The sequence below is a fragment of the Vicugna pacos genome, chromosome 16, assembly GCF_048564905.1.
Source record: "Vicugna pacos chromosome 16, VicPac4, whole genome shotgun sequence".
Classification (NCBI taxonomy): Eukaryota; Metazoa; Chordata; class Mammalia; order Artiodactyla; family Camelidae; genus Vicugna; species Vicugna pacos.
The window spans coordinates 41,152,308-41,168,772 of NC_133002.1; the positions used below are offsets into that span (position 1 = coordinate 41,152,308).

A 16,465-nucleotide genomic window follows, 5' to 3' on the forward strand; every position below is an offset into this window, starting at 1 on the left:
AGAGGGATCAGAAGCTCTGGGGCACTGCTAATCTCAAGGATAACATAACCTCCATTATGAGGTTTTCTATTTGCAAAACCTTTCTTTCTACATGATGATAGTTTTAGATGAGGAATAGAATTGTAAAGGGGAGGAATGCTTTTTTGAGAACCTAAGGAGCCTCATAGGGCTCAGACTGCCACTAATTAGCTGTGTGACCTTGGATACAACCCTTCAATTCTATGAGCCTCAGTTTCTCAGTGTGGAAAATGGGTATAACCAGGCCTTCCCACCACCACGACTGCCACCCTGTGGACAGGCAGCGCCCAACCACACGGGCCCTGCTAAGCAGCTCTGTTGTTTTCTGGACACTGTGATCAAGGGAGACGCAGCCACAGAGTCATGGGCAGTGTCATCTAGAAGCTCGCTATGGTGTCAGTGTGGTCAGGATCTCTGAATCCACATGAATTATATTAACTGCTAGGTCTCAGGGGCAGAGCGCAGGAAGAGCGAGGAGGGAAAGGTCACTGGATGAGAGACACTCACTTCCCTCTCCCTGAGTCCCATCCTCCGCCCTCCTCCCTCAGCACCCTACATTTCTCCCTTTCTTGAAACCTACTTCCTTCTGCTCCTGGCTCCTCCCCACTGAACAACTGCCAAGTTGCTTTAGTTTCTATTCCTCTGTTAGGTCCTCCCCAGTGCAGAGGACGGTCTGGCCAGTGTTCAAAGCAGCGGTGACCACAGAGGCAGTGAAGAGATGGCCTTCATCGGTGCCCAGCCTCCTTACCTGAACCCAGTGAGTTCCGGGGATGCGGGCGGCCTCAGCTCTTGCAGGTGGCTGGGGGTGGAGGGGAGGTGGTGTCCCAAAGAGAACACAATAAGGGCAGCAACACCAGCTGGGGCAGTCCTGACACAGCTTCTGCTCCATGCTGCCTCACTGTGCCTCTCAGGCCTGGAGGGGGTGAACATCACTGGGATTCATTCATCCCACAAACGTTTCCTGGGCTCTCTCCGGGTGCCTGTCCTGTTCTAGGTGCTCAGTGGGGGAAGATGGGCAGAAGTAGAAACTAGAAGAAGGATGGTTTCTTTGTGTGAAAGGAGAGGTAACCACGGCTTCTGGGGAGGATAACAACCCAGCACGACAGTTAAAGGCACTCACTTTGGAGACGGCCTCCCTGGGATCAGACATCTACTAGCCGCTTGACCCGAAGCAAGTTACCTTTACCTCTCTCGGCCTCAGTTTCCGCATCTGTAACACAGGGGTAATCCTTGAGTCACCGCCCAGGGTTGGGGTGAGGATTAAGCGAGGGAGCACATCGAGAGGGTTTGAACAGTGTCTGGCCCACCGTGGATGCTTCAGAAGTGTTTAGTATCGCTAAGAGTCCAGGGGCAGCAGGGAAGGCCTCCTGAGGCGGTGTCTGCTCCCTGAGGGCCGAGTGAACAAGGCAGGGCAGGTCAGGGTGTCTGCAGAGGGCCCGTGTTGGGAGTAAGAGTAAACGGGGCTGTCCCCGCAGTGTGGAGAAGGGAGGTGCCTTGATTTCCCCCTGGAAGAGGGAGGTACCCACAGAGAGAGTGCTGTGAGGCGAGCCAGGCAGGCAGCAGCCCCGGGCCAGGGGCTTTCTGTGGTCACTGTGTTCCGAGCCCGGCCCTGCAGGAGGACTCTCTCTCGGCATCAGCGAAGGGCTTCTCAAGGGGCCAGCTGGGGGCTGATGGAGCCTGTCCTGCGGGTCAGCAGGTGCTGGGGGAGTGCTGCGGGGGCTCCACACTCAAGCCCACCTCAGCAGGGGCCTGGCTTGGCCTGTTTCCTCCGGGCAGTCACAGGTGGCCCTCAGCCCACCTTGTGGGGGCTTCCAGGGTGGAGCTGGAGGAAGTTGGACTACCCAGTGGGTACCTCGGTGGTGGCCTCAAGATCAGTGTCACGTGGGGCTCATTCTCCATCAGATGGGGGACCCAGAGTCCCTCCCAAGCCCTGACATTTTATTCTGGTGATGCATTTTTATTTTCCAATCCTTGGATTCAAAAGCCAAAGATTTCAAATCAGAAGGGAACTCCTCCCATGGGCAGGAGAGACTCAAAACAGGGCCATGGAGTCCAGATGAGAAAGAGGCTGGGGGCAGGCAGCCCCCACAAGTGTTCAGAGCATCGTCCACCCGACATGGCTGCCCTCTCCCAGGTCACTGACCCCAGGCACCTCACTTCCTCCTAAGTGCAGCAGGAAAGTCACAGGTCGGCCGTTCCACTGAGGAGCTGACACCACGAGAACCTGCCCCGGGAGCCTTGCCTGTTTCTCACTCACACCGCGCCAGCCTCATCTGCCTCGGAGGGCCAGGAGGGCAGCTGGCACCACAAGCAGGGCAGGACTTGCTGGTCGGTCTGGGGAGCCCTCAGTGAGGATGTTCTGGGCTTCATCAAGAGAAGCAGCTCGTGCGGTGGTTATAAGTATGGGTGCCAGGGTTCAAACCCGGCTCTGTCCCTTCCCAGCTGTGTGGCTTTGGGCAAGATACCCAACCTTTCTGTGCCTGTTTCCACATCCACATTCTGTAAAAGTGGCACTAATAACGGCCAGGGTTGTTGTGAGGATAACACAGATGGGAAAGGTTGGCCCCCAGAGGGCAACAGTGCCCTTTGGCTACAAGCTGCCTCCTGTGGGTGAGCCCCTCTGCCAGCTGCAGCTGGGTGGCCTCTGTGACACTGGGCCACCAGAAGGGGCTCCTCACCCTCTGGCCTGGAGGGCCTGGCTCTGCTTTCCAGGCTGGAGAGGAAGAAGAGGGAAAATTCCTCAGCCTGCAGGCACGGCCAGGAGTTGAGAGCAAGTTCTGACCCAGCAGAGGGATTAATTCTTCCTGATGTCAAGGCTTTGCTGCCAAGTACTTTCCACATGGCCTCTCACCTATTCCTGTCAAGAACAATGCTATGCTGGCAGCGCCCTTGTCTCACTGTTCAGAGGAAGGAACTAGGGTGCAGAAAGGTCAGGTGACTTGTTCAACATCACAGCTGCCAGCACAGAGAGCCGGGAGGCGAGCCCAAGCTGTGGGACCATAAATTGAGCATAAAAATCCATCCTCCTGAGCAAAAGCGGGTGCTGCTGTTTTCTGCTAAGACCACACACACGTACACAGGGGGGTCCTTGGCTGGCCAGCCTTAAAAAAAGACAAATTTAACCTCTTACACTTCTGGAGGTCAGAAATCTAAAATCAAAGCAGTGGCAAGGCTGTTTCCTTCCAGAGGCTTCAAGGGAGAATGGGTTCCTTTGCCGTTTCCGGCTCCCATAGTGGCCTGCATGCCTTGGCTCATGGTCACTTCCTCCTTCTTTAAAGCCAGCAGCTTCTTGCTTCTGTTGTTACATCTCCTACTGACTCTGCTCTCCTGCCTCCCTCCTTGAGGACCCCATGATGACACTGGGCCCACCTGGATCATCCTGGATAACCTCCCCATCTCAGGATCCTTAATTTAATCACACCTGCAAAGTCCCTTTTGCCTCGTATGGTAACATATTCACAAATTCCAGGGATTAGAATGTGGACGTTTTTGGTGGGGTGGATGAGACGTGGTAATTCTTCAGTCCACCATGCCCTCCTTGGAGTCAGCCAACGTCAGCAGTTTCTTTGAATCCTGCCGGAAAGATTTTATCCATAATAAGTAAATACATACACTTAGCCTCCTCCACCCATTTTTAAAATACATATGGCATCATTCCATATCAGTTTCTCAGACAGTTTCCTCCCTCCTCTTCCTTTCTAGTTAAGGCTACATAGAATCCATTGTTATGGAAACACCATAATTTATTTCACCACTTTCTTCAGGGTGGACTTTTAGACTCTTTCTGATTCTTTGCTATTATAATGCTGCAAAGAGTATCCTTGTCTGTTGGGGTATAGTCAATTGAAATTATTTTGTTTGCCAGAATTTGATGGTTCAAGACACTGAAATCTCACAAAACTTTTTCTAGTGGGAATCATTTTTTAAGACTGACCTGTACTGCCCACCCGATGGTCCTTGCACACCTGCTTCCGTCCTGCCTTCCTCCTGTGCATATATGACCCCGTCCATCACCCTCTGCCTTCAGCTCCTTACACCTTAGTGTGCTGAAGGGAAGGTCTGGTGCTCATTGAGGATGTGCATTTTAAGCCTTGTCTCTCATGATGGTATGGGAGGTTCTTAAGAGAATTGCAGGTTTCAACCAACAAAGTAGGGGAGGACTGTTCAGGGAAGTCTGCCATGCTGGTCCATGACTGTGTCAGGTTGCCACTGCTTCTCCAAAATCACTGGCATGGACAGAAATGACAGAGAGAACTTGTGATGCAGAGAAGCTGTGATCTGCTTAAGGTCACCAAAGTATTTAATGGCGGAGTTCAGATGCCACAAAAGATCCCTCTCCCAAAGGTCCATGGAGAGCAGAGTCTGTTCAAATGGGATCCTGGCATTGCTCATTCTCTCACTGGGCCAGCTGTGCACCCTGAGCTAGGAGGGGTTTCCCTGGATTCTGAGTGGTTTGTAACTCAAGGACACAAGCTAGGACTGAATTGGGCTACTGGGTGTTTGTTGTTTGGCCTGTATGATGTTTGTTTTAACTTATTGCTAAAGAAAAATTTTAAATGCAGAGAGAATAGTATCATAAACCACACATACCCTTCACCCAGTTTCAACAATTCTCAGCTCATGACCTATCTTGCTTCATCTCTACCCAACCCTACTTCCCTTTCTACCCCTGGATTATTTTGAAGCAAATCCAGGCATATCTTACGATTCAACTATTTCATTATGTAGCTGAATAATAAAGGAAGTCTTCTACAATCCTTTTTAAAGGATTTTTTCCCCCTAGGAATTGTAAAGTTTTCCAAAAAAAAATCATGATTCCTGTCTTCTCCTAAAAATTTGGAAGCTCTGCCAACACTGGGCCCGATGGTAATCACTAGTTACAGCTGAGTGGACACTGCCCCTTTAGAGATGGAAGATGGTGTCCACTTTGCCGCAATCCCCACCACTCCCTACTGTACCCTACCTGGCCATCTCACTCAGACACATCACCTGCTTGGTTCCTGTAAGCACTTAATTTTTGTAGGGAAGTGACTTAAAGGAGAAGGTAGAAAAGACTTCAGCAATTTGAAAAACGCAAAAATTGACTAGGAGATTGAACTATGTTCAGTGCAGGCTGCAGAACCACGTTAGATAAAAGGCATTCTGGAAGTAAGCTTTGAAAGTTGACAAGTAAGCAATTTGGGAATTTTGCTCAGAGAGACCAGGGTGGAAGCGGGGGGGGGGGTCGAAAGACACCTACTATGCGCCAGCCTCTTCCACAGACTTTTTCTCACCTAATCATCAATCGTACCCAGAAGGTGGGATTTATCCCTATTTTACAAACGAGGAAACAGACAAAGAGCAGTCAAATAAGCTTCCAAAGGCCAATCAGGTAACGAGTGGCAGAATTAGGATTCAAATCTGGAATATGCGTGGCTCGAAAGTGAAGCATCCCTCACCATAACCGTGGGGCCTTTCAAGAGGCCTGGGAAAGAGAACGTGACAAAGTGATGGAGACTGGCGGGGTGGAGATGCTGCATTAGGACTCTGGAGGCAGCCGAGGGCCTGGGGGAAGCAATGGGAGCCCAGGGGCAGGAGTAGAAGAGGGGGCAGCCCTGTGGCTGCAGAGACCACCCAGGAAGAGGCACTACCTGAGGCAGCAGGAGGGCAAAGGTCATTGGTCACCATCGTCACCAGGCGGGGTGGGCAGGAGGGTGGAGGAGGTCTTCTTCCTGGCCCACTCTGGTGAGCAGAAGGCTTATCGTCTAGTATAGGTTGGTGTCTCTTTGGTTCCTCCAGCCTCCTAAATCCCCACCCAGGGCCCTGGGGGCCTTTGCTAGGAGCATGGCCCAGGGCCCAGCCGCCCCATCGCTCCCCTGGTTCCTTCCCAGCTCAGGGCTGAGCTGCTTCTTCCTCTTGGAAGCTGTCACTTTGTCCCTGTCACATTCTCTCAGAGCCCAGAGGTCTCCTTCTCACAACCTCAGGATGTCTGTGTAACTTCCTTGCTTCCAGTCGGCTTCCTCATGGGCCTGGAAGGTGCGTGGGGCTGAGCTGTCCTGTTCACTGCCGCCCCGGCCCAAGTGCCGGGCCCAACACCCAAGCCGGCCAACACATGGAAGGCACGGAAGGAGGCAGGTTCCCTAACTGACCACTATCTTCTCCCTGCAGATCGTCCCCTTCACTGGGACAATCCAAGGGGGTCTTCAGGATGGACTTCAGATTACTGTCAGTGGGACTACTTTTTACTCCGGTGGAACCAGGTACCTGGCATTTTTGTTTCTCTCCAGCCTTGCCCCTGGGCGAACCATGATGCCTGTCAGCTCAGGGTGGTCCACCCAGCATCTTCCGAGCTGCCCGCACCTGGCTCAGGGGATGAGAAGGACCCACCTCTGCCAACCTACCAGGAGCATCTAGGGCATCGTTAACACAGATTCTCCAAAGACCTGGGGATGATGGGGGCTCACAGACTAAGGAGAGAAGCAGGCCAGCCTAGAGGTAAAAGTTCTAGGACTGAACTTCGTAAATGAAGACTCAGATTTGCAAAAATATCAACTTCCTTTGTTTCCAAGGGAAGAACTCACACGTATCCTCAGGTCAGGTGGACACATGCCAACCTCTGCTGAGGGACAGGTGCAGGCACTGAGGTCCACAGGCCTGGGCACTAGTTGTGCCTCCGCATTAGATAGTGCCTCTCTAGGTGTGGCTCATCCAATGTCATGTAATCTTTCCATCTGTCCTCCTTCTCAACTGAGCAGACATGGGCTGGCTTCCTAGAAGCATCCACTCGGCGTGAACACCTCCCGCTTCTAGTTATGTTTCTCAACTTGCATCTTGAATACAAATTTCTCTACCCATTTTCTACTTAGTTTTAGAAAAGCACACTGGATGGGCAAAATGCAGTAACTGCACAAAAACCCACTAAATGCAAATTAGGTGAACAAAAAGAGGGCAACAAACCAAGGATGGATACGAGCCAGCCCTGCAGGTGGTGGGCAGGTTCCCCAGGCAGATGTCTGTCAAAGGTGCTAGGCCCTTGCATTCCTGCCATTGGCAGCAAACCAGGTCTCCCAGCACGATCTGATTTCCCTCGCCCAGGTTTGCTGTGAACTTTCAGACTGGCCACAGTGACAATGACATCGCCTTCCACTTCAACCCACGGTTTGAAGAGGGTGGGTATGTGGTCTGCAACACCAAGCAGAAGGGAAGCTGGGGGCCTGAGGAGAGGAAGATGCAAATGCCCTTCCAGAGGGGGAGCCCGTTTGAGCTCCTCTTCCTGGTGCAGAGCTCGGAGTTCAAGGTGAGCAGGGACTCTCCTCCCTTTCCTTCCACTGCCCTAGTCTTATCAGACTCGGCGAAGAGCCTTTAAATAGTCACGTGAACAACACGTTTGTACGGATAAGAGGACCATTTCCTTTTAAGGACATTACGGTGGCTGCAGTCTCCTTATACACTTTGACCTGCATCTCCAGGTGAACCTGCTGCGTCTTTTACTTCAGAAATCAGAACTAGATAAGTAGCCACTTGACCTCCTGGGTCTTTAAAGTCCAAGTTATTTCCATTCCTCTGTTGTAGCCCTTCTTCTACTCCAGGTCTCTGATCACAGATGTTTTTCTGTTACATTGTTGTAGCCTTTATCCTCCAGGTTTTATAAACGGCTTCGTTTTGCATGGCACTGCAGATTGCTTTTGCAAGCAGAGCAGTGTCTCTGGACTTGGGGAGAGGGTGTGGATGAGGACACTGGTATTTGTGCTTCTCTGTGTGAACAAGGATGTGCCCACTCCCTCAATATGCAACCTGTGGTCACCGCTCCTCTAACTCCGGATCATTTTATGCATATTTAAATAACACCTCAGGTGAGCTAGGATTAGAAAGACAAACCTAATGCAAAAAACAAACAACCACAAGAACTAAAAAAAAAAAAAAAAAAAAAAAAGTAGAGCCATGTAGGAATTACTTTTGGATGCACTTTGGATCCCACGCATGTTCCTGAAATTCGGGCAGCTCTGAAGGCTGATGCCTTCCAACTTCAGAGGGTGGATGTGAAAACTAGATGCAGGTCTAAATTTCTAGACGCAGGGGTCCCAGCGGCTCAGGTGTGCTCCCCCCACCGGCTGGGCTCCCCTCCTGAAAGCTGCACTCATCCTGGCAGGTGACGGTGAACGGGAACTTCTTTGTGCAGTATGCACACCGCGTGCCCTTCCACCACGTCAACACCATCTCCGTCACGGGAGCCGTGCAGCTGTTCTATGTCAGCTTCCAGGTCAGACTGTCCACTTGGCACCTGTCCCAGGCTGGGTGTGAGCCCAGCCTGCTGTGCCCAGGCCCTGCTGGGTGGGGCCAGAGGTGCCAGTCAGTCTCCTTTCCAGGTGACTCTGGGGGCACACCTCTGGCTCTCCTGTCTCATCCTTCTCGTGTCGCTGTCTCTGTCTGGAACCCCTGTCTCAGTGTCCAGGACCCCTAGGCCATTTGTCTCTGTCACTCTCTATTTCCACCCTGGTTAGGAGGCCTTGTGGTTCTAGAAAGAACCCAGGCGTGGGAACCAAACTGAATCCAGGTCAAATCTCCAGCTCTGCCATTCACATCGGCTGGGGGACCTTAGACAAACGACTTAGCCTCTCCCAGCCTCAGTTTCCTCACCTGGGCAGGAACACGGTCATGGCCTCCCCACGGGTCGTTAATGTGAATTCAGTGAGGCAATCCATGTCAGAGGGCACCGAACAGCCTGCCTGGGCCACACCCGGGTCTATGTGAACCTCTCTATGTTTTAAATTTTTTCAGTGTGTTACCACCATATGAAAGGTCAGGAGAAGTTTCACAAGATGAAAAAGTGCTGGAGCTGGATGGTGGTGAATGGACTTAATGCCACTGAATTGCACACGTAAAAATAGTTAAGGTGGCCAATTTTATGTTGTATCTATTTACAATTTGGAAAAAAAAACAATCAGGTGATAACACATAGGAATCTGGATTTCTGGCTTTTTGTGAAAACTGGGAAGATTAGGGTGTGCTGGGCGCACAGTCTGCAGGGCCCCAGGTGGAGCTACTGTCACCACTGGGTACCTGAGTGTGTGCCCACCTCAGATGGGAAAGGCCCACTGCAGGCCCTCAGCAAATAGCTCCTTTCTCTTTGGCCCTCACATTGGATAGTCCCTCCACCAACTCTCCCCTGTGGGAGAGGGAGCTGCCAGCCTGCTGTCACTCACCGGGGCCTGACCTCCCTCTGCCCCTCCTGGACACCCTGCTGCCCCGCTGCCTGGCTCTCTCCCTCCGGCCTGGTGCCTGCTTTCCCGCTCTTCCTCGGCTCCATTCATGCTTCTCCTCACCCTGTGGCCCCCTTTCTTTTAACAGAACACCCACGTGGCTCCCATGCAGCCCGCCCTCTCCAGGGCGCAGTTCTCCCAGCCTGCCTGTTTCCCACCCAAGCACAAGGGGCGCAAACCGAAAGTGAGTCGGATGGAGGCCTGGGGAGGCTGAGCCGTCAGCAGGAAAGACAGAGGGTCTGAGAGACTGGTCCAGCTCCAGACCCCGTCATGCCCACCCAGAGGTTCCCTGTCTCCATTCACACTCCCCAGCCCAGGACCTGACAGTTGTCCTTGGTTCTTTCTTCCCCTCATTATCTCTCCAGGGCACCAACACCTCTCCTCCCAAAGCCACTACCCTGGTCCAGGCGTCTGCCCCTTCACCACTCAGACCATGGTCTAGTCCCCTCACCCCACCACACACCTACCTCCACAGTGACCTTCCTGTACCCACATCTGATCACATCTTCCCCCTGCTTTAAAGACCTAAAGGCCCGACACCCTTTTAGATGAAGCCCAGATTCCCCAGCCGGGCCTGCAGAGGATGCACAATCCTCCCCAGTCTTGCCCCAGCCTCCCTCCCGGCCTCACTCCTCACCCAGGAAGCTCATGCAGCCCCTACTGCTCACTGGGGGCTCTCTCGGGCTCCCCGTGCCTTCTGCACATGCTGTCCCTGTGCTGAAAGCACCCTTTGCCACTCACCCCCAGCCAACCCCTAACGGCGCTTCAATGCTCTGCTTAAATGTCCCTCCTCCAGGCATTGTCGCTGACTGGCAGATCCTTGGATGCTCCCCCTGTGTCCCATAGACTTTGGACACCTCTGTGTTATGTCAGTCACCATGTCCCACTGTAAATGTGCTTCTGTGTGTCTCCTCGTCACTCCCCTCACTCCTCCCCAACCCCACTCCGCAGGCCCCTTGTGGGCTGGGATTTGTGGCTGGTTTATTCAAGTACCTCCTGCATTTTACACAGTACCTGGCACACAGGAGACTCAGTTAACGAATGTGGAATGTGGTTTGCCAAAGGAACAGTTGGCTGGGTGAAGACAGGGTCCAGGACAGAAAGGGGAGCAGGGCCTGGCCCTTTCTTTGGTCACGGAAGCAGTGGGGACTCTGAGGGGAGGAGTGTCTCTCTGCCCAGCTCTCCTGTGCCCAGCACAGTGCAGCTAGGGCACCGGCCTCCTGCCATGCTGCCTCAGGACTGGTAGAGCTCCAGGGAGCCTTTGTAGGGCAGCCCAACTCTGGCCGTGGCCTGGAGAGGATGGGATGTGGTGGACACTATCAGCCGGAACTGGGTATCATTTCGGATTTCATCACTTGCTACCTGAGTAATCTTGGGCAAGTTGCCTAATCTTTCTGAGTCTGGTTGCCTCACCAGAGAAACAGGAGGACAGGATGTCTCTCTCACCATCAAGCGCTGAAGCCAGAGCATGGCACACAATAGGCCTTCAGCAAATATTATCTTTCACCTTATGGGTGAGATATGGCACTGGGAGTAATGGTTTTGCCCCTGGGAGCTGAGGGAAGCTAAATGGTCTCCATCCCCTGCAGGAGCCGGTGGGGATGTTCCCCCTCCTCTAACCCCGACCCTCACCCCCAACCCTGTTGCATAACCAAAGTGTACCTGGGATGGTAGGTGAGAAGCTGTGTGCCACAGGCTCAAGGAGACTTGCTTGGCAGCAGGAAGGAGGCAGCGTGTGTGTGAGGGGAACTTTCTTACCGCAGTTTCTGCTGTCATCTCTCCCCTGGCTCCAATGTTAACCACCATTTTGATTTCTCATCCCATTCAGTCTCCAGGGATCTGGCCAGCCACTGCGGCTCCCATGGTAAGTCTCCTGTGCCCTCTTCGGAATCTCTTCACTTTGGTTCTTCATGTGGGTTAAAAGGAAGAGGCAGGGCCTCTCCCACTGGAGCGTGGGGCAGCCGAGGCCATCCCCCGCAACCTTCCGCTTGGCTATGGTGGTGATGGCAGGAGGGAGTTCCGGGGTGGGGGAAGTGTTGAGTGGTGCCCTCTGGTGGCGGGTGGTGGTCTTTAGGCTGGTCAAAATGCGGTCAAAACGCGGTTTCTTTCCTCCAGACTCAAAGGTTCGTCCACACTGTGCAGAGCACCCCTGGACAGATGTTCCCTGTAAGTCTGAACACTCTAGTCTGCTCACAACCCCACCACATTCCCCCTTAACCAAGGGCAGAATTTTCTAGGCTCAGAGGCTGGAAGAAAGTAGTTCAGCAAGAAGGATGGGGATGTTTGGGGCTGGGCCCTCTGCTCAGGAGACACGCACATAAAACTCTCCTAGGACAGGGGAGATTCTGGATTAGGCTGGATTTACCCAGCGGCCCAAGGCACAGGTCCCCTAGGAACCAGCAGGAAAATTGGTCTGTCCCTGGTGGGGAGTGCAGTGGTCCCAGCATCTGGATATGAGACCCTGCATCCTGAGGATGAGCCCCCAGGATGTCACTGCTGACCACAGGCTTAGGCTGTTCTCCTCCTGTGGGTGCAAATCACGTGGGAGGCATGGAGTCAGTGGGGCTGCCCTTGGAGGGGTTGAGGGGCAGGTGGCTGTGTTGGGATCCAGGAACACGGCAGGAAGTCCCACCAAGGCTGACAGGAGAGGGAAAGTGAATGGGAGAATCTGAGGGCTGAGGCCTCACGACCTCAGTGTGCCATTGGAGCATCCCCTCTAGGACGTGTTAGGGTCCGAGTGTGTGTGTGTGTGTGTGTGCGTGCGCACATGTGTGTATGAATATGTGTGCGTGTCTATGTGTGTGTGTGTGTGCGCGCGCATGCGCACATGTGTGTATGGCTATGTGTGTATGTGTCTGTGTGTGTGTGTGTGTGTGTACGTGTGTGTGCGCGCACACTCCCACACTGAACTTCCTGATCTCTTTCCAGCAGAATCCCATGATCCCACCTATGGCGTATCCCAACCCAGCCTATGTAAGTGGTTTCTTAGGGAGAGGCAGAAGTCTGGTTTGTGTTGTGCAGGGTGGGGGGCTGAAGGGCAGCTTACAAAATTAAAAGCAGTCCCTTAGTAAACCACAGTTCTGAAAACTTCCAAGTAACTGAGAAGACTTTCGAAAGGGGCTTTCACCTTTAAAATCTTCCTGTCACCGTGGATATATTGTAAGACTTCCCTTCTCAGCACAAGCATCCTTTGTGTCCAGCCCAGGCTGTTTTCATGACAGTTTAAGCCATTAATTGGAGGAACTCTGTGAAGTCTCCCTTTGCCATTTACTGAACCAAGTAAAATTATTATGGAGTTCTTTCTTGAAAATATATTAGGCACAGTTAACAAACCCAGGCGACAATCCAAATTCACAGAAATTGGCACAAAGCTCCCCCTGCTGCCCCTCTCCTCCCCACAGCCGATGCCGTTCTTCACCTCCATCCCGGGGGGGCTGTACCCCTCCAAGAGCATCATCGTGTCGGGCATCATCCTGCCCTGTGCTCAGAGGTGAGCAGGGCTCCGGGGGAGGAGAGGTCATTCTGGCCAGCCCCCTGGCTCCGGGCAGAGAGCCCATGGGAGTGGCCCGCCCCCAGGTTCTACATCAACCTGCGCTCCGGGAGCAACATCGCTTTCCACCTGAATCCCCGCTTTGATGAGAATGCCGTGGTCCGCAACACACAGATCAACAGCTCTTGGGGGTCTGAGGAGCGAAGCCTGACCCGACAGATGCCCTTCTTCCGGGGCCAGAACTTCTCGGTGAGATGCCACAGCCCAGTGCTCAGAGGGACTCTCAAGGGGCAAGTGGGGCAGCAGGTGGAGGGCATTGGGGGCACCTTGATCGAGATGGGAGCAGATGCCTCTGGGGTGAGGGCTGGGCCCAGAAGAAGAGACAGTGTTCACCAAGTGACTGTCATTATCATTTTACTACTACTGTCCCACACAAGGTAGGTGGCAGGTACTATCGGCTGTTTACAGATTGGGAAACAGACTCACAAGTGCAGGTTACTCACTGAGGTCACACAGCCAATCAGTGCCAGATCGAACCCAAGAATGAAGTGTCATTTATTCATTCACTTGCTCACTCATTCATTCAACAAACATTTATCAGCTATTGTGTCCAGGCCTACTCTGAGCAGAAGGTAGCCCCGGGTGCTGGAGTGACAGCCATGATGCAGACAGTCCCGGTCCTGCCCCCATGGTGTTTACAATCGAGGTGGGGGAGGAACAAGGAAATGAATGCATGGACAGATCACTGCGGAATAACAAGCAGTACTACGCAGAGAGCAAAACAGAATAAGGGATGAGTGAGACCCAGGGCTGGCGTGGGTCTCAGAGGAGGCCACAGAGCAGTTGGGACCTCAGTGGTAGGAGCCCGCCGTGCACAGATCTCGCAGGCAGCAGAGGGTGTAGCTATTCTCACAAATGAGGGGGGTTGTGGGCGTGGCCTGTCTAGGAAGCGGGAGGCCAGGGGCTTCCAGGAGAGTGGAGAGGGGGGCGCAGCTGGAGGCCCCGGGTCGCACAGAGCAGGGGTTCTCAACCCTGACTACACATTCAAATCACCCGAGAGCTAGAAAAGAAAAATCAATGCCTGGCCCCACCTCAGGCTGATGAGGGAGTGAGTCTGTGCACCCATATTTTAAAATATGCCCTAATACTCCTTACCCAAGGGTTGAAAATGACTGATGTAGGGCCTTGTGGGCCATGAAAAGGAGTTTGGATTTTAATACAAAGTGTTGGAACTAGCTGTGTGACCCCGAGCAAGTGACTTAGCTGCTCTGTGCCTCAATTTTCTTATCTTAAAAATGGGACAAATAATAATATTGATCTCACAGAGATGGAAGAAGGAAATGAAATTGTGTTTGTGACACGCTTAGGACAGTGCCCAGTGGGTGTGCTGTTAGGGTTAGCCATGTGATGGGGATGATGACATTTTAACAGATCTGCCTCCTGGAAAATGTTGGGGTGGGAAGGACGAGTTAGGAGGCTGCCGCTGCCAGAGTGCAGGCACCGAGCACTCCTATCAGCTGGATCCTAGGGACACGGATGACACAAGCCAGTCTTTCTGCCCCTAGAGGCTCAGGGTCCAGTTGGAGAGTGAAGATGGGGGTGGGGGACACGGCCTGAGGGGGTCAGGAGGTGGGGAAAGGCAGGGAAGGCTGCCTGGAGGAGGGTGAATCTGGAAGGGGGGTGGGCAGTGATACACACACGGACAAGATGGGCAGAGCAGGGAGCACAGGGGGAAGGGTGTTCTGGGCCGGGGAACAGAATCTGTAAAAGTACAGGGAGGGAAGGACACGCGGCATGTTCGGTGAAGAGTGAATCCTTTGGTGTGGCTCCAATAAGGTGTGGGTCTTGCTTAACTAACGTTGGAGGAAGGCAGGAAGGAGGGAGGGAGGTGCAAGCCTGCGTTCAGTTCTAAGGACAGTCCAGGTGGGGTGTAAATGCGGGGTCTCTCTGTCTAGGTGTGGATCATGTGTGAAAGCCATGGCCTCAGGGTGGCCGTGGATGGTCAGCACCTTTTTGAATACTACCACCGCCTGAAGAACCTGCCCGCCATCAACAGCCTGGAGGTGGGCGGCGACATCCAGCTGACCCACGTGCAGACATAGGTGATCCCTGGGCCTGGGGATGAGGGCTGGGTCGTGTTACTGCCTAGACCTCCTCATCACCCCTAACCTGCCCAGCCCCGGCCCCGGCCCCTCCCAGCCTGCTGAGGACGTGGGGCTTTGCTGGCGAGACCACGGCCCCATCTGGCTCTGCTCTGGTGGCAGTCAGCCTGGAGCAGAGAGGGCAGCTGGCTAGGACTGCCTTCCTCAGTGGGGGCAGCACCCAGATCCTAAAGGGGAGGAGTGGTCCATGCAGGTGGGCCCCAAGTTCAGTCCCCTCAGCAGAAAGGGAGGGGCCTGGCCTTCCCCAGCCCCCAGCCTAGGCCTGTGCCTCACCTGCCTCTCAACCACATCACCAACCCCCATTCAAGTCCACCCAGCTCCAAGTCACCAGCTGTCACTCCACGTGGCAGGGAGTATCCTTGGCCCCTCCCCTTTCTCCAACCTTTGACCTCTTCTTATACTCTCTGGAAAAGCTACCCTGATGACACCCCACTGACAGGAGTCTTCTCAGCAGAGGGTTCTCCCCTTTCCCCGTGTCCTTCAAATAAAGAAAAATGCTTGTCGGCACATATGCAGGGGTGGCGGTTGTTTATTAAATGAGTTTGGAGACATTTTGGAGTCTCTGGAATTGGGGAGGTCCTGGCTGAGGGGAGTGTGAGGAGAGAGCGTGGGCTCACTTTGATCAGAGGGGTTCCTGACATCCTGCTCCCAGTGGGTCCCCCACAAACCCCAGAAGGGTGTGAGACGCAGCCTCTTGAACAGGAAGCTCTGATGCAGGAAGCTTGGTCACAGAGGAGAACCCAGGAAATGGTCCCTTGCTTCTGAGATGGGCCAAGGGCTCGACCAGAGCCCAAGAGGGGCGGCACAGAGCCAGAGGCTGGATGGCAGGATGGCAGGGCGGGCTCATCAGAACCCGGCGTTCCAGCCGGGGGAGGAGGCAGGTGGGCTCCCGAGAAGCTGACTTGGAAGAGAGACCTGTTTGTGTGGTTCCAGTACGGAGCCCCCGGTGTCAGGGGTTAGGATGTGGTGGGAAAGGGGCTCAGTGTAGGGGGGTACCAGCCACTGGGCCAGGGCAGGGGGGCCCAGCTCTGTGTCTCCAACACCAACCCATCCTGCTAACCCCAAGAACCCAGTACCTTGGCAACCGTTAGAGCAGGCAGATAGCTAGATATAAGCAGAGAAAGGGGGACACAGACCAAATGACAGGAATTGAGCAGAAAGGAGGGGCACAAGCCAAATGCAGGAAACATACATAAGCACCAGGGGTCCCTGGCAGAGAAAGAAAAGCAGGAATCTTTGGGTTGATAAGGGGCCACACCTTTTGGCCTGGAGACCAACAAAGAAAGGTCAGAAAAGGCAGGAATTTCCAATGTCCGAATGTAAACTTTTGCTCATTATGCCCTCATTTCAATAAAATTAGCCTTGCAGATCAGAAGTACCTATCATGCAGCGACACCATGACACTTCTGATCTAGACTAAATAAGGACAAAAATCCCTCCTCCCTTTGGGAAATATGACCCCAAGGCCTTTCCTCCTCAATGAATATTCCGCCCAATTATTTTTACACCCTATATAACTAACTCGGCCGAAGAAACTCAGAGCAGCTGCTCACCTG

At 53.4% G+C, this 16,465-nt stretch overlaps 1 protein-coding gene across 5 annotated transcripts; it reads left to right on the top strand.

Moving 5' to 3' along the window:
* The first annotated feature begins 656 nt into the window (after positions 1-656).
* LGALS9 (galectin 9) lies at positions 657-15,411 on the top strand. 5 transcript variants are annotated; one of them, XM_006211973.4, is made up of 11 exons: positions 657-775; positions 6,166-6,257; positions 7,093-7,294; positions 8,147-8,257; positions 9,346-9,441; positions 11,086-11,121; positions 11,373-11,423; positions 12,186-12,230; positions 12,659-12,747; positions 12,834-12,996; positions 14,703-15,411. In XM_006211973.4, the coding sequence occupies exons 1-11, from the start codon at positions 737-739 to the stop codon at positions 14,847-14,849; spliced, it is 1,071 nt and encodes a 356-aa protein (XP_006212035.1). In that variant the 5' UTR covers positions 657-736; the 3' UTR covers positions 14,850-15,411. The 5 variants fall into 5 exon arrangements, with proteins under 5 accessions (XP_006212035.1, XP_006212033.1, XP_015101327.1 ...); XM_006211971.4 differs by having other exon boundaries at positions 12,189-12,230; XM_015245841.3 differs by lacking the exon at positions 9,346-9,441.
* Positions 15,412-16,465: the final 1,054 nt, after the last annotated feature.

Bases quoted from the DNA above. Each gene is read 5' to 3' on its own strand.
- LGALS9 (XM_006211973.4), top strand. From the start codon at position 737: ATGGCCTTCATCGGTGCCCAGCCTCCTTACCTGAACCCA. The intron at 776-6,165 runs GTGAGTTCCGGG...TTCTCCCTGCAG, and splicing joins AGCCTCCTTACCTGAACCCA to ATCGTCCCCTTCACTGGGAC. The intron at 12,997-14,702 runs GTGAGATGCCAC...CTCTCTGTCTAG, and splicing joins TCCGGGGCCAGAACTTCTCG to GTGTGGATCATGTGTGAAAG.